At 37.9% G+C, this 22,987-nt stretch overlaps 1 protein-coding gene across 2 annotated transcripts in view; it reads left to right on the top strand.

The window, feature by feature from the left end:
* ank2b (ankyrin 2b, neuronal) overlaps nucleotides 1–22,987 on the top strand; it is an 801,710-nt gene that overhangs the window by 592,541 nt on the left and 186,182 nt on the right. For both annotated transcript variants that reach the window (XM_059988791.1, XM_059988792.1), the window contains 6 exons: nucleotides 746–943; nucleotides 9,178–9,276; nucleotides 9,769–9,867; nucleotides 10,967–11,065; nucleotides 11,445–11,543; nucleotides 15,931–16,003. In XM_059988791.1, coding sequence (XP_059844774.1) covers nucleotides 746–943; nucleotides 9,178–9,276; nucleotides 9,769–9,867; nucleotides 10,967–11,065; nucleotides 11,445–11,543; nucleotides 15,931–16,003 — 667 coding nt within the window. The remainder of the gene's footprint in view (nucleotides 1–745; nucleotides 944–9,177; nucleotides 9,277–9,768; nucleotides 9,868–10,966; nucleotides 11,066–11,444; nucleotides 11,544–15,930; nucleotides 16,004–22,987) is intronic.

The raw sequence follows: 22,987 nt of genomic DNA, 5'->3' as shown, positions 1-22,987 counted from the left end.
GAGGGCACGACAGTGGCTATATTTAATTGGGAATTTAAGGAAACTTGGTACTTCACTAATGACACTGGCAAATTTCTACAGCTATAACATGGAGAGCATTCTAACTGGCTGCATCAGCGTTCTTTATAGAGGGGCCACTGCACCAGATCATGATGGAGTCAGCTCCATCATGGGCACTAAACAGCATCGAAGACAATTCCAAAAGGTGATGTCTCAAAAAGGTGGCATTTAGCATCAAGGACTCCCATAACCTAGGACATGGTCTTCTCATTGCAACCATCAGAGGAGGTACAGGAACTTGAAGACACACACTCAACATTTCAGTAACAGCTTCTTCCCCTGCGCCATCAAATTTCTGAATGGACAATGAGTCCGTGAACACGACCTCATTTTTCTCTCTTTTTGGACTACTTACAATATTTAATTAATGATATATATTATTGTAATTTGTAGTTCACAATTTACTGAAAGTGTTAGTGCTTTGGTAGATGTGCTTCAAACCCTTTCACTGAAGTGTATACATGATATAAATAAATAAAATTTTATGAATTAGATATCTACTAATTGTTCAGCATGAAAAATACTAAAAACTTTGCAGTTGAAATTTGTCCATAATATATCATAAAGTTAAGCAATTGGTGAGATTAACCTCAACAGAGTTTAACATTTTGCAAAGTTGTTTTGAAAATTTGGCATAATCCAGTAGATGCTAATTGCCTCTGTCTAACTTTTACTAATTTTTCAGAATGGCTACACACCTCTGCATATTGCTGCCAAAAAGAACCAAATGGAAATTGCCACTGCCTTACTGGAATATGGAGCAGAAACTAATGCAGTAACAAAACAGGGGGTTACACCCCTTCATCTGGCATCACAAGAAGGACACGCTGAAATGGTTTCATGTCTGTTGGATAAAAGTGCCCATGTCAGTGTGGCGACAAAGGTAATAACAAGTAACTGTGTCAAAGACATCTATTTTTATGGTTATTTGTTGCTGAAGACAAATCAATGCTTGAATTTTTGGTTAACTGAACTTTCTAGAAGTCAAGAGGATTTAATTTTAGAACATAGAACATGGACATCTACAGCACATTACCGGCCCTCTGGCCCATAATGTTGTGCTGACCATGTAACCTACTCCAGAAACTGCCTAGAATTTCCCTACCACCTGCCTTCTATTCTTCTAAGCTCCATGTACCTATCTAAGAGTCTCCTAAAAGACCCTATTTTATCCATCTCCACCACCATTGCTGGCAGTGCATTCCATGCACCCACCTTCCTCTGTGTGAAAAACTTACTCCTGATATCCCCTCGGTACCTACTTCCAAGCATGCCCCTTGTGTTAGCCATTTCAGCCCTAGGAAAAAGTCTCTGGGTATCCACACGATCAGTGCTTCTCACCATCTTACACATATCTTTCAATTCACCTCTCATCCTCCATCACCCCAAGGGGAAGAGGCCAAGATCACCCAATCTATTTTCGTAAGGCATGCTCTCCAATCCAGGCAACATCCCTGTAAGTCCCCTCTGCACCCTCTCTATAATATCACCATCCTTCCTGTAGTGAGGTGACCAGAACTAAACACAATACTCCAAGTGGGAACTAACTAAGCTCTTATATAGCTTTAACATTACCCCATGGCTCTTGAACCCAGTCCCATGGTTGATGAATGCCAACACACCATATGCCTTCTTAACAACACTGCCAACCTGCACAGCAGCTTTGACCCCAAGTCCTCTCAGATCCTCCACACTGATAAATGTCTTGCCATTAAAATTATATCTCAAATTGGACCTTTCAAAATGAACCACTTCACACTTATCTGGGTTGAACTCCTATCAATGTCCCACTGTAAGTTCTGACAACCCTCCAGACTATCCACAACACCCCTAACCTTAGTGTCATCAACAAGCTTACTAACCCTCCCTTCTACTTTTTCATCCAGGTCATTTATAAAAATCACAAAGAGGAGAGGTCCCAGAACAAATCCCTGCAGAACATCACTGGTCACTAACCTCCTTGCAGAATATGAACCATCTACAATCACCCTTTGCCTTGTGTGAGCAAGCCAATTCTGGATCCACACAGCAAGGTCTCCTTGGATCCCATGTTTCATTACTTTCTGAAGGAGCCTGGCATGGGGAACCTTATCAAATGCCTTACTGAAATCAATATACACTATATCCACCGCTCTACCTTTATCAATGTGTCTTGTTATATCCTCAACAAATTCAATCAGGCTGGTAAGGCATGACATGTCCTTGACAAAGCCATGCAGACCATAATATTGAATTGTCTCTAACCCTGACTTGGACTTGCATGATTTGATTTAATTTATGAAAATTTGAATTAAACATTTTAAATTAGAGATTTCAATTTTAGTTAACATGCAAGTGAATTCAGATTACAACTTCAATACTGATCATGGCAAGAAAAGTGGAAAGTAAAAGTAGAAAGGATTTGTTAAATATTTAGAGCTACTAAATCCTTAATTGACCTTGTGGATAGAGTAATTGAACATTATACCCTTCCCATTTTCCCCAAGGTTATATTTCCCAGCCTAATCTAGCAGACTATTAAGTGATACCCAAGAGCTAATTCCAGCCTAGATATTCAGGGTTGTGCTTCCTTTTTGGCACTATAAGACTCCAACTTCCAACATGGGTTAATGGCATTTAATTGACTGCCTTTTAACAACTGTTATTCATATCATTTTCCTTGCAAGCAAGAAACCTAAACAAATAAAACAGAGCCAAAAGAACTGCCCAGAACTTCCCATATGAAAAATGCAATGCGATTTGATATTCTTCAACACAGGTATTTGAAAAGCAAATTAAAACTGGTTTTTCAACATGGCACTGGATTAAATGATTCCAAAAGGTTTTGAATTTTTCCAGTTGACTTAACATCTTATCAAAATGCAATTTCAACCAAAGTGTGCACCTTCAGAGAATGTGGTTCATAAATGAGAATGGAGATTGTGTGACCTAATGAATCTACTTGTGACCTTCATAGGTCACAGTCTCATATAACTATCCACTGAGTTTCACCTGAAATAAACCAGGGAGTCAGGCTGAGAGAACAGAACAACCCAAATGTTAATTAAAATTGAACAAATGGTGTAAATAAAATGTTACATGTGAGTGCACATTTAGCAGATAATATTACGTATGAAGGTTCATACCATGAAATAATTGAAAATATGTGTAAAATGCTGTAAACTCTTGTACACTAATAAGACCTCTGTCTATTTACCATACATATCCCCAGCAATTGTAATTTATGCAATCAATTCATTTATCCCTCACTCTCACTGTGTAATTAACCATCATCTCCATTGCCTTGTAAACTATTACTCACTCTAAATTCTAGATGGTTTTGGTCATAATCACTCAGAATGCAGTACTGTTCTGCCCAAATGACAAATTAGCTGCTATATACTTTCTGAGCTCTCATTTCTTGATTGTATATAAAACTCATCTATGACAAACTTCCTCTTTAATTATTCCACCTTCACAAAACCATAAGATATAGGAACAGAATTAGGCCATTTGGTACATCATATCTGCTATGCCATTTCATCATAACTAATACATTTCCCTCAGCCCCAAAAGAATGACCCAAAAGTCACCCAGCTGCCTGCTATTGGTGATAACAGTGACGACTTGCAGCAGATTGAAAAGCTTGAGCATATAGATATTAAGAAAGAGGATGTGCTGGAGCTTTTGGAAAACATCAAGTTAGGTAAGTCGCTGGGCCCGGATGAGATGTACCCCAGGCTACTGTGGGAGGTGAGGGAGGAGATTGCTGAGCCTCTGGCAATGATCTTTGCATCATCAATAGGGACAGGAGAGGTTCCGGAGGATTGGAGGGTTGCAAATGTTGTTGCTTTATTCAAGAAAGGGAGTAGAGATAGAACAGGAAATTATAGACCAGTGAGTCTTACCTCAGTGGTTGGTAAGTTGATGGAGAAGATCCTGAGAGGCATGATTTATGAACATTTGAGAGGTATAAAATGATTATGAATAGTCAGCATGACTTTGTCAGGGGCAGGTAGTGCATTATGAGCCTGATTGAATTTTTTGAGGAAATGACTAAACATATTGATGAAGGAAGAGCAGTCATGTGGTGTATATGGATTTCAGCAAGGCATTTGATAAGGTACCCCCATGCAAGGCTTATTGAGAAAGTAAGGAAGCATGGGATCCAAGGGGACATTGGTTTGTGGATCAAGAACTGGCTTGCCCACAGAAGGCAAAGAGTGGTTGTAGATGGGTCATATTCTACATGGAGGATGGTCATCAGTGGTGTGCCTCAGCCCTGTTCTGGGATTCTTACTCTTTGTGATTTTTATAAATGACCTGTTTGAGGAAGTGGAGGGATGGATTAGTAAGTTTGCTGATGACACTAAGGTTGGAGATGTTGTGGATAGTGTGGACGGCTGTCAGAGGTTACAGCAGGACATTGATTGATACAAAATTGGGCTGAGAAGTGACAGATGGAGTTCAACCTAGGTAAGTGTGAGGTGGTTCATTTTGGTAGGTCAAATATGATGGCAGAATATAATATTAATCGTAAGACTTTTGGCAGTGTGGAGGATCAGAGGGATCTTGGGGTCTGAGTCCTTAGGACACTCAAAGCAGCTGCCCAGTTTGAAGAAGGCGTACAGTGTATTGGCCTTCATCAACCGTGGAACTGAATTTAGGAGCCAAGAGGTAATGTTGCAGTTATATAGGACCCTGGTCAGACCCAACTTGGAGTACTGTGCTCAGTTCAGGTCACCTCACTACAGGAAGACTGCGGAAGCTATAGAAAGGGTGCAGAGATTTACAAGAATGTTGCCTGGATTGGGGAGCATGCCTTATGAGAATAGGTTGAGTGAACTTGGCCTTTTCTCCTTGGACCAACGGAGAATGAGAGGTGACCTGACAGAAGTGTAAAAGATGATGAGAGGCATTGATCATGTGGATAGTCAGAGGCTTTTTCCCAGGGCCGAAATGGTTGTCACAAGAGGACACAGGTTTAAGGTGCTGGGGAGCAGGTACAGAGGAGATGTCAGGGGTAAGTTTGTTACTCAGAGTGGTGAGTGCGTGGAATGGGTGCCGGCAACGGTGGTGGAGGTGGTTACAATAGGGTCTTTTAAGAGGCTTTTAGATAGGTACATGGAGCTTAGTAAAATAGAGGGCTATAGGTAAGCCTAGTAATTTCTGTATGGACATGTTCGGCACAACCTTGTGGGCTGAAGGGCCTGTATTGTGCTGTAGGTTTTCTATGTTTCTATATTAGATCATTAATTTTCTGATTCTCGTATGTTTGATGATCAGCCATTAACCCTACAACAAAGATGCTCAGAGGTACAGGGCTGAATGCAGGAAATTAGCAGTAGCTTGGTGGGCACCATAGTTGGGCCAAAGAAATTATATTGTGCTGATTCTATGCATATCAGAGCTTTACTTTCTCAACTTTTGATAACATGCTTCATGCCGGTCATTTGGATAGAATGTTTTGGTCAATTTTCAATTTTCAACTGACGGAATCTTTATGCTACAAAAGCAATAACTTAAGAATCATCTGCCTCATTAGAATGTTAGTGTCTAATTTTCTCACATATTGTGGTCTCTAAAGAATTAACTGCTATTTTTGGAACAGATTACATACAATATTATAACATAGTACAGGTCCTTCAGCCACAACGTTGTGCTGACCTTTTAAGATCAATCTAATCCTTCCCACCTGCCAAGTCCTTCATTTTTCTATCAGTTAGGTGCCTATTTAAGAGTTTCTTAATTGCCACAAATGTATACGTTTTTACCACCCCTGGCAGGGCATTCCATACACTCACCACTACCTGTGTAAAAAACATTACCTCTGACATGCTCCTATACTTTTTCTCCAATCATCTTAAAATTATGCCCCCTCATAGTAGCCATTTCTGCCCTGGGAAATAGTCTCTGGCTAACCACTCATTCTATGTCTCTTATCATTTTGTACACCTCTATCATGTCTCCTCTCATCCTCCTCCGTTCCAAAGAGAAAAACCTAGCTGCTCAACATGTCTCATAAGATATGGTCTCTAGTCCAGCAGCATTCTGGTAAATCTCCTTTGCACCTTCTCTGAAGCTTCCACATCGTACGTATAATGAGGTCACCAGAACTGAACGCAATATTCCAAGTGTGGTTTAACAAGGATTATATAGATTAAATTAAATCCCCAGACTTTCTTTCTTTTCTTTTTCAATTTTTTTATTGATTTTCATATATACATATAAAAAAACATAACATAATAATGAGTAAATTATGAATACAATAGACTTGAAATCACGTTGATAATAAGATAACAGTATCCTATTAAACATCAGCAGAAAAAAAATACCTTAATCAATCAAGTCCATGTGATTATATATGAGAAAAAACAAAAATAACCATTAAAAGAGAAAAAAAAAATTTGAAAATATGTGAAAAAAATATATATTAAGAAAAATAAAACACTAAACTAAACTAACATGGGCAATAATAATAGTTTACAAGTATATGATAGTGTCAAAAAACTCCGGAACTCCATACCTGAACATGAATAAGCAGAAAGAAGGTCTGGAAAAGGCCAAATTAATTCATATGAAAATGTCAAATAAACGGTCTCCAAGTTTCTTCAAATTTAATTGATGAGTCAAAAATAGTGTTTTTAATTTTTTCCAGGCTCAGATAAATAGTTTGAGAAAGCCACTGAAACGTGGTAGGAGGATTTACTTCTTTCCAATTTTGTAATATAGACCTTCTGGCCATTAATGTTACAAAAGCAATCATTCGTCTGATTGAAGGGGAAAACTGATTACCATCTTCATTTGGTATGCCAAAAATTGCAGTAATAAAATGAGGTTGTAAATCTATATTCCAAATTGAGGAAATAGTAGTAAATATGTCCTTCCAGTAATTATGTAAAGTGGGACATGACCAAAACATATGGGTCAATGAGGCCACTTCTGAATGACATCTGACACATTGAGGGTTAATATGAGAATAGAATCGAGCAAGTTTATCTTTAGACATATGAGCTCTATGTACAATTTTAAATTGTATTAAAGCATGTTTAGCACATATAGAAGAAGAATTAACCATTTGCAAAATTTTTCCCATTTATCTGTTGATATATTATATCGAAGTTCTTTTTCCCATTCTTGTTTAATTCTAACTGATATTTCTGGTTGTATCTTCATAATCATATTATAAATAAAAGCTACTAATCCCTTCTGACAAGGGTTTAAGGTAAAAATCAAATCTGTAAAGTCCACTAAAGTTGAATTAGGAAAAGATGGTAAAACTTTATGTAAGAAATTTCTAATTTGTAAATATCTGAAAAAATTAGATTTAGGTAATTCAAATTTGTTGGAAAGTTGGTCAAATGACATCAAAGTATCTTCAAAAAAGAGATCACGAAAACATTTTATACCTTTCCTTTTCCATATGTTAAAAGCTTGATCTCTCCAAGAGGGTTTGAAAAAGAAATTAAGTAAGATAGGGCTATCAAGAACAAAATTTTTCAAAGTAAAAAACTTACGAAATTGAAACCAAATTCGTAATGTATGTTTAATAACAGGATTAGATATTTGTTTATTAAATTTAACTAAATCAGCAGGAAGACAAGAACCAAGAACAGAGAATAGAGAATATCCCTTTACCTCATTACATTCCAAATTTACCCACTGTGGGCACAATGGTGAATCCAAATCTAGTTTCCAATACATTAAATTACGAATATTATTTGCCCAATAATAAAATCTAAAGTTAGGTAAAGCTAAACCACCATCTTTTTTAGATTTTTGTAATTGCTTTTTACTTAACCTAGGGTTTTTATTTTGCCACACAAATGAGGAAATTTTTGAATCAATGTTATCAAAAAAAGATTTAGAAATAAAAACTGGTAAGGCTTGAAATAAGTATAAAAATTTCGGTAAAATCATCATTTTAATAGCATTAATCCGACCAATTAATGATAAAAACAAAGGAGACCATCTTGTAGTAAGTTGATGAATTTGATGAAGCATAGGTAGAAAATTCAGTCTAAATAAATCTTTATATTTCTTGGTAATTTTTATACCTAAATAGGTAAAGTTATCAGTAACAACTTTAATTGGTATCCTATCACTCAATAAAGTTTGTGCATTTAAAGGAAATAATTCACTCTTATCTAAATTTAGTTTATAACCAGAAAAAGTACCAAATTGAACCAACAAGGATAAAATAGCGGGAATAGAACTATCAGGGTCAGAAATATATAACAGCAAATCATCAGCATAGAGTGATAATTTGTATAACTTCTCATTACGCGTAATACCAAAAATATTAGGAGATTCACGAATAGCAATAGCTAAAGGTTCTAATGCAATATTAAATAATAAAGGACTTAAGGGACAGCCTTGTCTCGTGCCACGAGATAATTGAAAAAAAGAGGATCTATAGTTATTTGTAAGAACAGAAGCAACAGGTTTATGATATATTAATTTAATCCATGATATAAAGTTAGGACTGAAATTAAAATTTCTCAATGTATTAAATAAATATATCCATTCAACTCTATCAAAAGCTTTTTCAGCATCTAATGAAATAACACATTCTGGGATTGAAATCCCCAGACTAATGAAGAGCAACACACGAAATGCCTTCTTAACAACACTAAAATCTAGTATGGCAACTTTGAGTTATCTGTGAATGTGGACCCTTTGATCCCGCTGCTCCTCCACGCTGCCAAGAAGCCTGCAATTAACCCTGTATTCTGCCTTCAAATTTGATCTTCCAATATGAATCACTTCATACTTTTCCAGTTTGAATTCCATCTTCCACTTCTTAGCCCAGCTCCGCCAACCCTCATGTCACCTGCACCCTTCCACTTTCTCATCAAAGTCATTTATAAAGATTACAGAGTACGGATATTTGGTCACTGGTCACCGACCTCCAGGCATTGTTCTATACGTGGCTTTAATTAATTTCTTTCTGATTCCTTAACAGATACAATATCGTCATCATGATGCTCCAAAGCTTTTGTCATTGGAGCAATCATCCAAGTCAAAGCTACTTCCTTTTCCAGAACTGCTCAATATATTTTCTTCTGTTTTATTTGACAACAGGAAAGATCTTTACTAATAACCATTTCAAATATCACTTTTTTCCAATGGCTGTAGAGCGGGCTGTCAGCACTGCACCTTGCAGCTCAGGAGGACAGAATTAATGTTGCGGAAATTCTGGTAAAACGGGGCGCAAGTCTTGATGCACAAACCAAGGTAATGCATCATTGTGTTTTTGTAGATATAATTTTCTTTATAATATCATTATAATGCTTTAAATGTTAAATTGCTCTTAAGCTAATATCTTCATTTTGATAATGAATGGTAAACTTGTGAAAATATATAACAAGTATTATAATGGACCTTTATTGGAAGTTAATGTGCTAAGAATTTTTACTCAAGCTTTTTTTACACTGTCAACTAGATCATTCCAACATTGTTGGCAAAACCAAGATAACATTTGTGAGAAAATATTTTATTTTAAAATTTGATATCATGCAGAATCAAGTGGCAGAAGGATGCTTTTTTATTTATTATCATTAAGCATTTTTTGTCATTCAGGACTCTGCTTGCATCCATTAAATACCAGCATATCACTTGAATTGAATTGACTTTATTTCTTACATCCTTCACATACATGCTACTACATTTTCTTTCAAGTTTTCTACAACCCTATCATTGATTCTACTCTCTAATAATATCTTTCAGGTGGGTTATACTCCACTGATAGTGGCTTGCCACTATGGAAACATTAAGATGGTTAATTTCCTCCTGCGGAATGGTTCCAATGTCAATGCCAAAACCAAGGTAATGAAAAAGTACAGAATATTTAACCCAAGTGATTCTGCAGAAACTAGAAATCTTAAGCAACACACACTAGAGGAACACATCAGGCAGCATCTCTGGAGGAGAATAAACAGTCAACATTTCAGGCCGAGACTTCATCAGTACTGGAAACCTAGGGAGAATAAGCCAGAATAAGAAGGTAGGAGAAGAGAAAGAGTACGAGCTAGCAGGTAATAGGTGAAACCAAGGAATAGATAAGGTAGGTGGGTGGAAGTGAGATGTTGGGAAGCAGTAGGTGGAAGAGGTGAAGAAGGAAGAGAGGATTGTGGACTATGGAAGAAAGGAAAGGAGGAGAGGCACTGGAATATTTTGACTTTTTTTTTCCAGTATATGGATACTGGGCAAAACATACTTAAATATCTTTTTAAGTCATATTGTTCATCACTGATTGTTCCCAAATGGTCTATTCATCGATTGCAATTGTAATAATGCTCCTTAGATATTAATGTTAGAGACTTCAGGGATTTGAACCAGAATGGACATCAAACTGTCTGTAGGTCAGGATGATACATGATTTGGAGGGAAGCGTGAATGTAACACTAACTTTTTAGTCAATTTCTAAGACTGGGAGCTTCTGCTCAGGTTCTGCACTGCTTCCATTACCAAATCTACCAACACCACAATAGCTGGATGTAAAACAAAGTGGCAGCTTACCAGATCATTTTAAAAGCTGGTACAGATGGCTTCATTCAGACAGTTAATAACTATAACTATGCTGGACTCTTATAGTTGTCTATGCTGTGAGGAAGAGGTTGATCACGCGCTGTGATATGTGCATGCATTTTATTCCCAGCATGTCTAATTGTCAGAGAGTGGTGAATCTGTGGAATTCCTTGCCACAGGTAGCTGTGGTGGCCAAATCATTGGATGTATTTAATACGGAGGTTGATATATTCTTGATTTGTCAGGGTATGAAAAGTAATAGGAATTTGACTAGTTCAGCCATGATGAAATGATGGAGCAGACTCAACAGGGTAAATGCCTAATTCTGCCCTATACCTTGTGATCTTATTAATGTCATTTGTTTTTTTTTCATGAATTAATCTGTTTGCATTTTCAGAATGGATATACACCTTTGCACCAGGCAGCACAGCAGGGTCACACACATATCATCAATGTCCTTCTTCAACATGGAGCCAGAGCAAATGCAACCACTGCAGTAAGTCTATCTCTTCATTTGGGAGTGATACTGGGAATTAACTGTTTATGTAAAAGGCATGAGCCTCAGTGAGTATCATTGATTCTCACTGTAGTTATTGTTATCAGAGTAAACTGTGTTTAAAAAATATATCTTGCATCATCTATTTTTCATTAAACTACTGGTACAAGAAGGACTGCATAGAACAATTTCTTCATTATTCAGCTATTACTAAGAATCATCCTTAAGTTAACCAAACAATCCTGAAAGTGGTGGATTAAATTTGATCAAGTAAGATGAAATTAAAATTAATGTAATAAAATTGAAGTACAGGATTTGAAACTGGCTCATCAGCACCCAGAAGTTTTGGGAAACTTGTAAAGAACTGTCTTTCTTGCAGAATGGCAACACTGCCTTAGCAATTGCCAAGCGTCTTGGATATATCTCTGTGGTTGACACCCTGAAGGTTGTCACAGAAGAAGTCACTACCACCACAACTGTAAGTACATCGACAATGGTAATCTCACAAGTGTTTCAGAATCTTTAATTTCACTGCATTTTCTGAATAAGTTTGATGGACCATTTTGTAGCATTTTCAATATAATTAATTGCTAGCTATTTATGAAGTTTTGTACCATTAAAAGTAGTTTAGGTATTAAACTCTTTAACTAGAGATAACACTTCTTTAAAGAGATAATGCTGAGCTCTTTTTTTGAGATTTTGTATTGCTAATGAGATAGCTAGTGGGATTCAACTCGCATCAGAAGTAGAAGATCAGAGTTCTGATTCAGAAGGTTTATATACTGTATAGGTCAGGGTGTTAGTAAACCAAAGTGTCATCCTGACAGCAGTCTTCACTGTGTCTATTTAGACAATAGGTGCAGGAGTAAGCCATTTGGCCCTTCGAGCCAGCACCGCCATTCACTGAGATCATGGCTGATCATCCACAATCAATACCCCGTTCCTGCCTTCTCCCCATATCCCTTGACTCCGCTATCTTTAAGAGGCACCAGCAGCACACCGGAAATCAGGGAGTGGCAAGCGAGAGAAATGAGTGTTGTCAGTATTACTAAAGAGAAGGTGCTTGAGAAGCTGAAATGTCTGAAAGTAGATAACGAGATGGACAACAACCCAGGGTTCTGAAAGAGGTGGCTGAAGAGATTGCAGAGTAATCTTTCAAGGATCACTAGGATCTGGAATGATTCCAGAGATCTAGAAGTTCACAGATGTTACTCCACTCTTTAAGAAGGAAGGGTGGCAACATATAGGAAATTATTGACCAGTTATTAGACCATAAGTCCATAAGGTATAGGAGCAGAATTAGGCCATTTGGCCCATCGAGTCTGCTCTACCATTTCATCATGGCTGATCCAATTTTCCTCCTGCCTCCCCCTCCGCACCTCATATCCCTTTATTCCCCAATCAACCAAGAATTTATCGACCTCTGCCTCAATCATACATAATGAATTGGTCCCCACAGCTGTTTGTGGCAAGGAATTCCACAGAATCACCACTCACTAGCTAAAGAAATTCCTCCTCATCTCTGTTCTAAAAGAACGCCCCTCTATTCTGATGCTCTGTCTTTTGGTCTTAGACTCTACCACCATAGGAAACATCCTCTCCAGATCCACTCTATCAAGGCCTTTCACCATTTGATTGGTGTCAATTAGGTCACGCCTCATTCTTCTGAATTCCAGTGAATACAGGTCTAGAGCCATCAAACGTACGTCATTTGACAAGCCATTTGATCCTGGAATCATTTTCAACAACCTGTTTTGAACCATCTCCAGCTTCAGAACGTCCTTTCTAAGATAAGGGGCCCAAAACTGCTCACAATACTCCAAATGAGCCTTCATCAGTGCTTTATACAATCTCAACATACATCCTTGCTTTTGTATTCTAGTTCTTTAGAAATGAATGCTAACATTGCATTTGCCCTCCTCACCACAGACAAACCTGCAAATTAACCTTCAGGGAGTCCTTCACAAGGACTCCAAAATCCCTTTGTACATCAGATCTTAAGTGTTTTTTCTACATTTAGAAAATAGTCAACCCTTTTATTTCTTCTACCATACACTTCTTGACACTGTATTCCATCTACCACTTCTTTGCCCATTCTCCTAATCTGTCTAAGTCACCTGTAGCCTCTCTATTTTCTCAAAACTACCTGGCCCTCCATCTAGCTTTTTATCTTCTGCAAACTTTGCAATGAAGAATTTCAGGATGTATATTGTATACATATCTCTGACTTTAAATGTACCTATTGAAACCCATTGAAGTCATCGATTCCATCATCCAAATCATTGACATATAACGTAAAACTAATCTGTTCCCATACAGACCCCCAGGGGACACCGCTAGTCACCAGCAGACAACCAAATAAGTCTCGCTTTATTCCCACTCTTTGTTTCCTGCCAATCAACTACTGCTTTATCCATGTTGGAATCATTTCTGTAATACCATGAGCTCGTAACTTGTAAAGCAGCCTCACGTGTGTCATCTTGTAAAAGGCCTTCTGAAAATCCAAGTACAAAACGTCAACTGATTCTCCTTTGTCTATCTTGCTTGTTATTTCTTCAAAGAATTCCGACAGATTTGTCAGGCAAGAAGTTTCCCTTGAGGAAACCATGCTGACTACGGCCTATTTTGTCATCTGCTTCCAACTACCCCTAACATTCTTAGCAATTCACTCCACCATCTTCCCAACCACTGAAGTCGGTCTAACTGGCCAACATCGTCGTTGAATATGAAAGATGCCTTTTCATCAGTTTCCATGGAACATCAAGTACAAAATGCTGAAAATTATTCAAATCTACCTGAATAAAACATATGTACAGTCAGACTAGTCTAACAAGCTCTGCAGAGTTCAGAAATACAAACTCTTCCCTTGTACATTGAACTTTGTACTATTTCAGTGTGTTGAATGGCAGCTGGTACTGCTTTTCCTTCATTCTATGGACTCTAGTGCTGTGTCTAGCTTCAACTGCTCACTGAGCTATAACCTTTCTCACAAATACGTCAATGAAAGAACAAAAGTAGATTACAGTTAATAGGGCCAGTGATTAATCAGGGTAGATGCTTATTTGGGATATCTCTTAAAGAACAAATCAAATTGAGAAAATAGTTGGGATTCTATTTTTTATTTTGGACAACCTGCCTCTTAATTGGGGCAGGAAACTGTTATCGAATATTGTCTAACTAGTATCAGTCGCGTGAATGACCTGTGGCCATTAGACATTACACTGTGTTTAGAGTGAACTGTTATTAAATAGCATCAGTTGTGTATGTTTGTGTTTAAAAAGCAGAGATTTTATCACCGATAGTTGGCGAGAAATAAACAGTAAGACAATTGGGAACTATTTTGCCCACTGCAGTTTCAAGCATTCAGACTTGGAAATGCCAGTTGGTCTGACTTCAGTGGTTGGTATCATGTTAGAGTCCATTATTAAGGATGTGGTTTCACAATAATGGAATTAGACAATAAAATAGGCCACACAAAATGTTGAAGGCATTATCTATGGAGAGGAATAAACAGGAGAGATTTTGGGCCAACACCTTTCATCAGGGCTGATCACTGATCTTTGGTAACTTCCAATCAGAAAAGCATCCTTTCACCACTACCCCTGCCTCCTATCAGCAAGCCAATTTGAATCTAATTCTCCACTTCACCTTAGATCCCTTCTGGACTTGTCTGTCATGTAGGACATAAACAAATGTCTTTCTAAAGTCCGTATTGAGAACATTTAACCCTCTGTCTTTATCAATCTCCTTGGTTAAATTTCTCAAGAAACAGAATCCGGATTTCTCCGTACCTTTCCAAATGTACAAAAATCCTGCCCCTTAGAAACGTCTCCAATAAGTTCCCTGTCACTAACACAAAGCTCAGAAGTCTGAGTGGCAAGACAATATATTTATTTGTAATATAAATCTTTGGAACGTAGAAGGTTGAGGGGGGACTTGATAGAGGTATTTAAAATTATGAGGGGATAGATAGAGTTGACGTGGTTAGGCTTTTTCCATTGAGAGTAGGGGAGATTCAAACTAGAGCACATGAGTTGAGAGTTAGGGGGCAAAAGTTTAAGGGTAACACGAGGGGGAAATTCTTTACTCAGAGAGTGGTAGCTGTGTGGAATGAGCTTCCAGTAGAAGTGGTAGAGGCAGGTTGGGTACTGTCATTTAAAGTAAAATTGGATAGGTATATGGACAGGAAAGGAATGGAGGGTTATGGGCTGAGTGCGGGCCAGTGGGACTAGGTGAGAGTAAGCGTTCGGCACGGACTAGAAGGGCCGAGATGGCCTTTTTCTGTGTCGTAATTGTTATATGGTTATAATATTGAAATAAAAGTTTCAATATTCAATAGGAGATTTTTGTGGCATCTTAATGACTCTGTGTTGTGATAGTGTGGGATTATCCCTGATCCCCTGATAGGTAATTTATATTTTTGTGCAGTTCCAAATAAGTACCAATCCTGAAAGGTCAGTTAATATAAAATGGATGAGATTATGGCTTGGTAGAACATAGACCAGCTGAGTATGCTATTTGGTGCCAACTTCCATCTGTTCCAAACTGGTTTTGTGTATCCAGAGGAGCAGAGCCAAGGAGAGGTAACCTCCCATGGCCCTTATTTGCAGAAAAGGTGATTCAATTTGTGAAGCAAATTTAAAACAATGACAATTTTTCGCAAACAAATGGACAAAAGTGTTTGTTCTCTGATTCATGTCATAGTATTTCAATGTATTCAGCTACACTTAGCAATGAATAAAGTGTAAAAGGAAATTGAAAGAACAGCAATGATGCAGAGGCTACTGGCTTAATGTTCTGCCGTCTTGTGGCTCTTCCTGCAAGTTGTATTCATATTCCTGTATTTCTGTTTTTGCTTGTCACAGACTGTAACTGAAAAACATAAACTGAATGTACCTGAGACAATGAATGAGATCCTGGATGTTTCAGATGAGGAAGGTGAGAAATGTATTCCTGTTTGCAATTGTAAATTGTTACCATACTAAAATATTTTCCCCATTCTTTATTGTGATTATTGTATTTTTAAAGTGAATTTCACTTCCAATTTAAGGTAATAACTTTAATATTTTATATATTCTATAATTCATCCACTGGTCTGACTTTTGTGCCCTATGCTGATCTTTGTGTGATCTTTGTTATAAAATGTTTATTTTGCCAGCAAAGTTGAGTTGAGTCGATGCTTCTGAGATACAGCCAAACTTAAAAGATGCCTTATTTGCTAGATACCTATACAGGCAGTCCCCAGGTTACGTACAAGTTCCGTTCCTGAGTCCATATTTAAGTTGGATTTGTACGTAGGTCGGAAAAGGTACATCGGTATTATTTAGCATCAGTTAGTCAAACGTTTGTCTTAGTATATAGTATATATTTTAACTTCCTATGCATATAAAACACATAAGCAATGTACAGTATGTATTTCGATAATTAAACCACTACAATGCTTAGTAATAATTTCATCGGGGCAGGGCCTTTCACATACTCCGTTATTCTCACTTTATCCTTTTAAATTGTTCCGATCGGTTACCGACTGCAGCCTAACGCTTTTCCAATGACCGAATGCATCTGACCTCTTTCCAATTGCTTCATTATTTCCACCTTACAGTATTTTCAACCGTGATCGTTTTCCGTCAATGGAACAGATACAGTACATACTGTACTGTACACTGCAGGCAACGTGACCTGAGCTGCCCCGGGTCCTAAAATCCACCGTACTGTGACAGGTTAAATGGGTGCTGACCCAAATACGTACACTAAAACATCTTAAACATAATAATACAATACTATACATAATAATAATACCGTAATAATAGAAGTAACTACATATGGTTGCATCAATGTCTTGGATACCAGAAGGGGCATTCATGAGGTAACATTATGATGGACCAGGTGCTGGAGAGTCAGGTTTTAATTCTGCTGCTGGAGAGGGCAGGTTTACTACTGGAGTCAATTTCTTGAAGTAGGCATCAAGAGAGGCTTGTACAGAGCTTTTCTTTCTTTCGTCATAAATGGCTTTGTGGCAGCTGAGGTTTTCGGTAACTGCACGGTGAACTTTGGCGAACCTCTCTGTATTAGGAACTTGCTCCTCTAACTTTGCCATCCCTGCTTCAATGAGATGAAAGGCTTCAGCTAACTTTTTCGTCCCAAATTTTTTCGGTTCCAGTGTCCCTAGGTCACAGTCTTCTTTTTTTCTCAAACGCTCTCATCTGCTGCTCTAGTTCCATAAGGTTCTTCAGCATGGTAGTCGAGCAACTCTACAACATCATTTTCACTGATGTCTAACTGCAGTTCATTACCAATATCACCCACAGCTTGCCTGGCTTCGGCGATGTTGTCAGCTGTAAATCTCTGAGAAGCATGCGCAAACTGGGGACACAATTTAAACCACACTCCTTTCATATTTGACTGCTTCACTTCATCCCAAGAATCAGCAATATTGTTGATGGCATCATATATGTTATAATCCCTCCAGAACTCCCTTAAGCTCATCACATCATCTTGGGTAGCCCTGACTGCTTGTGAGAAGGTCCGCCATAAATAATAGGCCTTCAAGTAGGCTATGACTCCCTGATCCATGGGCTGTAGTAGTGGTGTGGTGTTGGGGGATGTGGTAAACTACATATACCTGTCTGGACATGCCCCTCTGCTGACTGTTCCTGTGGCTTCTCCCACAGACCCCTGTATAAAGGCGATTGGAGGCACTGCTCCCTCAGTCTCCAGGACGTTGTGTGGTGGTCTCTTGCAGCTAATAAAAGCCTATCGTTCACCTCCCGTCTCCGAGAGTTATTGATGGTGCATCAGGGGGTAAAAATATGACTTTTACATTGGGGTGAAGGTCATCTAAAGTGCTTGGATGTCCAGGTGCATTGTCAAGCACAAGGAGAATCATGAAAGGAATTTTCTTGGCCAAGCAATAACGTTCAACAGCAGGAACAAAATGGTTCAAGAACCAATCTTCAAAGACGGCAATTGTAACCCATGTCTTTGAATTTGCCTTCCAAATAATGGGAAGAGATGCCTTAATGATATGGTGCAGTGCCCTCAGATTTAGGGAGCGATACACAAGCAAAGGCTTGAGCTTGAAATCTCCAGATGCGTTACCCCCAAGCAATAACATTAGCCTATCCTTCGATGCTTTATGCCTTTCAAAATGTAGGTCCTTTCAGGCATTTTTTTCCAAAATAAGCCAGTCTCATCTACTTTAAATATTTGGTCTGGCAAATAACCTCCCTCCTCAATAATTTTAAACATTTCAGGAAAATCACTCGCAGCACTTAAATCGGCACTCGCTGCTTCACCTTGCACTTTAATATTATGTAAATTTGCCCTAATTTTGAAACGATTGAACCAACCCCCTACTCACAACAAATTCTTCATCACAAGCACCTTCACTTGCTGTACGTGCAGCTTTTAAATCATGGAAAAGGCTTCAAGCCTTTTCTTGCAGTAAAGTAAGGCTAATAGGAATATTACACTGATTTTGATCGTCTAACCAAATTAACAATAGCCTTTCCATTTCAATAGTCAAACCACCGGAATAATTGTAGCTTTCATCGGGTTAGGGCCTTTCACATGCTCCATTATCCTCACTTTATCCTTTAAAATTGTTCCGATAGTTGACCGACTGTAGCCTAATGCTTTTCCAATTGCCAATGACACCTCACCTCTTTCCGATCAGTTTATTATTTCTACTTTTTTTTCATTCATGATCGTTTTCCTTTTCTTTGATGAATCACCAACACTTGCATCGGATTTACGCTTTGAAGACATGGTTACAAGGGTAATTACGAGAAAAAATTAAGCCAAATATGTACAAAGTCACGCACTCAGCACTGTGTGAACGGCAACGTGATCCGACTTAAAATGGCGGGACAGCTTTCCACAAGGTGACGAACTGCTGAAGCCGTGCAATATTTTCATGAGCGTCACAACGTAGTGTGTACGTTTGTTACTACGAACCATTGTACTGTACTGTATTTACAGTAACTCAGATTTTCAATATAATAGGCTTCATGGAAGGCCATTCATAAGTACGAATTGTCCATAAGTCGGACGTTCATAACTCGGGGACTGCCTGTACAGTAAGTAGTGAGTGGGTTTCAGAAATGTTAGAAAGTTCCCAGAATCACATCTTCATTGTGATCCAACATAAGAACAAGCTCCATGTGGGTATAAATTTCTCTCATACATTGTCAGTTAAAAAAAAACACATGTAAAAAGATGCCATAAGTAACATCACATTTTAATGACTCTACAAGGGCCATGGTAACTTGCCCAGAACAGTACTATGCTACTGAAGGTGTGAAACTGTCCAGAGCACCGAGTATTAAAGAATGAATATAAAGTATCAAAATAACAAGTTCAATATAAATTGATCTTAAATATTCTTTTAGATACATAAAGGTACAATGAAGTGCTTGTGCCAAGTAGGTCCAATAAAGTTCAAGGTTCAATGTGAGCTAGTTGATCTCAGTTGGGCACTAGTTAAAATGCACTAGTCAAGCTGGGGAAAGGATTCTGTGCTACGGAAGGGAAACCTTATTTGAGTTCTTTTTGAGTTCTTCCTACTACAAAGCAAGTACTATACATTTTTAAATGAAGACTTGTCTGTGATATTGTACCAGAGAGATGTACCCTTCCGAAACTTAATTGAAAAATCGGTGCATAACCAAGCATGTGAGAGTTATTGGTAGGCTTGCAATGATGCTCCAAAGTTAGTCAGAACCTTCAGAAAATGGAAAAAGAAGTAAAAAGTCATAAAGAAAAAGTAATTGGAAACTTAATGTTTTTGGTAGAATTATTTAGTGCAACACTTCTGAAACTTGATGACCAGATTGGGAAAGACAATAGACAATAGCACAAACATTCAGTAATATTAAAGCTTGTCCCAGCCAGAATTAGTTAATAGCTCACTTTTTAAAAGACACACCAGTCAAAAAATTAATCTGTCACTGTATTCTCCTGTCATTTGAAAATAGCTTACAGCATAACATCTTAACAAGAGAGATCATTTCTATTTGATTTGGATTTACTCTCAGTTTTATGATTAGATTTAGCTGCAGATAAACTCAAACTCACTATTGAATGAGGATTCACAGAATCAAAAGAAGACACTGGTGCAGATGGGATATAAAAATTGGCATCTTTGGAGGTTTTATTCTTGCTCATGTTTATATTCATTTTGTTTCAAAATATGTCAGTGATAATGAAAGAAAAAGAACACAATGTTGTATTTCTACAGTATTCTTTACTTTTATTTCAGATTTATTTATTTTCATCTCACTGTACATATATACAACCAAATGAAACAATGTTCCTCCAGACCATGGTGCACCCACAAAACGTATATCACACACAGCACATAAAACAAAGTATTACCACAAATAAATTAATAAAATATAATTCCAAGTCTGTGTAGTGAACTGCATGGGTAAACAGTAAACAGTATAATAAACAGCTTGTTAGTGGTCGCAGAGTAGTCATTATAACCATATAACAATTACAGCACGGAAACAGGCCATCTCGGCCCTTCTAGTCTGTGCCGGACGCTTACTCTCACCTAGTCCCACCTACCTGCACTCAGCCCATAACCCTCCATTCCTTTCCTGTCCATATACCTATCCAATTTTATTTAAATGACAAAATCGAACCTGCCTCCACCACTTCTACTGGAAGATCATTCCACACAGATACCACTCTCTGAGTAAAGAAATTCCCCCTCATGTTACCCCTAAACTTTTGCCCCTTAACTCTCAACTCATGTCCTCTTGTGTGAATATCCCCTACTCTTAATGGAAAAAGTCTATCCACATCCACTGTATCCCCCTCATAATTTTAAATACCTCTATCAAGTCCCCCCTCAACCTTCTACACTCCAAAGAATAAAGACCTAACTTGTTCAACCTTTCTCTGTAACTTAGGTGCTGAAACCCAGGTAACATTCTAGTAAATCTAGTCTTACATCTTGGGGGAAGAAGCTGTTAACTGGTCTGGCACTCCTAGTCTTGTTCATGTACCTCTTTCTTGACGGTAATCAGTAAAAGAGATTGTGGGATAGGTGGTAGGGATCCTCACCAATGCTTCAGGCCCTTCATATACAATGCTCCCTGTAAAAGTCACAAATAGTACAGAGGGTTTTTTGGTGATTTGGTAGTTTTACAATCCTCTGTAGGATCTTGCGGTCCAGATTATAAAGTGGAAATGTTTGTTGTCAGTATCTTGATTTAAGTTGTACTTAGTTTGTGTTGTGAAAAATAATCTTCATTTAGCAGCTGTTGCCTTCCCTGTGGTAGATTATCAGTGTCTTTTGCAAGAAGACAACATTTTCATCTAGTTAGCTTCATTTATGGCATGTGGGAATCAGGATTTAAGATCAGGGCAAGGATATTAGTGTTAATAATAATTTTCAGCATCAGGATGGCAGCTTAGTAGAATTGCAAACCTATTAGATAGAATGCATAACATAGCTGTGTCTCCTGCTGTGCTTCTGGTGGATTGGAAAATACACAGGCTCGAATGAAGGGTCTCGCCCAAAATGTAAACTGTTTACTTGTTTCCATAGATGCTGCCTGGCCTACTGACTCCCTTCAGTATTTTCTGTGTGTTGCTTTGGTTTCCGGCATCTACAGATTTTCTTGTGTTTGTAAGGCCATACGCCTTGTGAGATACCTGCTTTTCTGATACAATATTACCAACTGATGAAGATAGGGTTCCTCATAATTCGTAACCTTAAATTGTTCAGTAAATTTGACTTTCAGGAGTGATGGAGCAAAGTTTTTGGCAGTGGCCAGATGGTGGGGGTGCATTGAAATGATTTTTAAAAATTTCAACTGGGCAAGAAGGAGACATAAGTAGGAATGAAAATATTTAACAGTTAGTGTTGGGACTGGACTGAAGCAAATTGCAGGTGGAGACTTATTGCATGCTTATCAATATAAAGCCAAACCACCTGAGAAAATAGACGTTGGACTGTATGCAAGAAGGAAAAATGGAAGCAGGTACGGAGCTGATAATTGTTGATTATACTGTACCAGGTAATGAGCTTTTTGTTAAGAATTAAGTTCTTTGTTAATCATCATTGATTTGGAATGAACCAAAAGATTCACTAAGTAGTTTCAAGCAACTCTATAGATTCACAACTCATTTAGTTACTTGCACAACTCTAGATTATTTTCACAGTTTCCAAAATTCACAACTTAATTCAGATATTACCCATTCTTGATTAATCTGATCTTGGTGATTTCATCTCTGAGTCTGTCAGTCATCTTCTTCAGTGTCTCTAGAGACACAGCTGCAGGTCATCACTTTTTTATACATTTATTCATATACCTCCTAACTATTTTCTGTTGTTCTTTTTTCAGATGGCTGCCACTGGCATCCTTCTATGATTTAATCATTTTGTTCCTAAATTACCACCGTGCTTATTTGAGATTTGTAGTATAATCCAACAAATACTGCTTTCCCATTATATGCTATATTATATGCTTCCGTAGAGTTCACGGTGGGATGGTTACAATGGAGTAGTCCACAGGGCTGCAGTTCTTGTTAACAACAGTTAACAGTTCCTGATGTTTACAGTTCACAGTTACTGTTCTATAGATTTGCTATGTATGCTTGCAGAAGAAGAATCTCAGGGTTGTATGTGGTGACATGTATGTATTCTGATAATAAATTTCACTTTGAACTTTGAACTCTGTGATACTGACTAGATGTTGATTACATGAACTTCCTTCACGGTGCCTCTTTGTTCTGTGGTCTCCAACATCCCTTCCTAGAGAGCAGAGTATCCTCTCAAAACCTGATGAGATACTTGGCATTGTGCTAGCTGCTACAATATAATTAAAATCTGGAGTTGCTGTGGATATAATTGATGTTGCCTGTAAGAACATACATGAAAAATGGGATAGAGCCTTAGGAGCCACTGAA

The sequence above is a fragment of the Hypanus sabinus genome, chromosome 14 (genome assembly GCF_030144855.1).
Source record: "Hypanus sabinus isolate sHypSab1 chromosome 14, sHypSab1.hap1, whole genome shotgun sequence".
Lineage (NCBI taxonomy): Eukaryota > Metazoa > Chordata > Chondrichthyes > Myliobatiformes > Dasyatidae > Hypanus > Hypanus sabinus.
The sequence above is the reverse complement of the archived record's forward strand: the minus strand, read 5'-3'. Positions and strand labels throughout refer to the sequence as shown.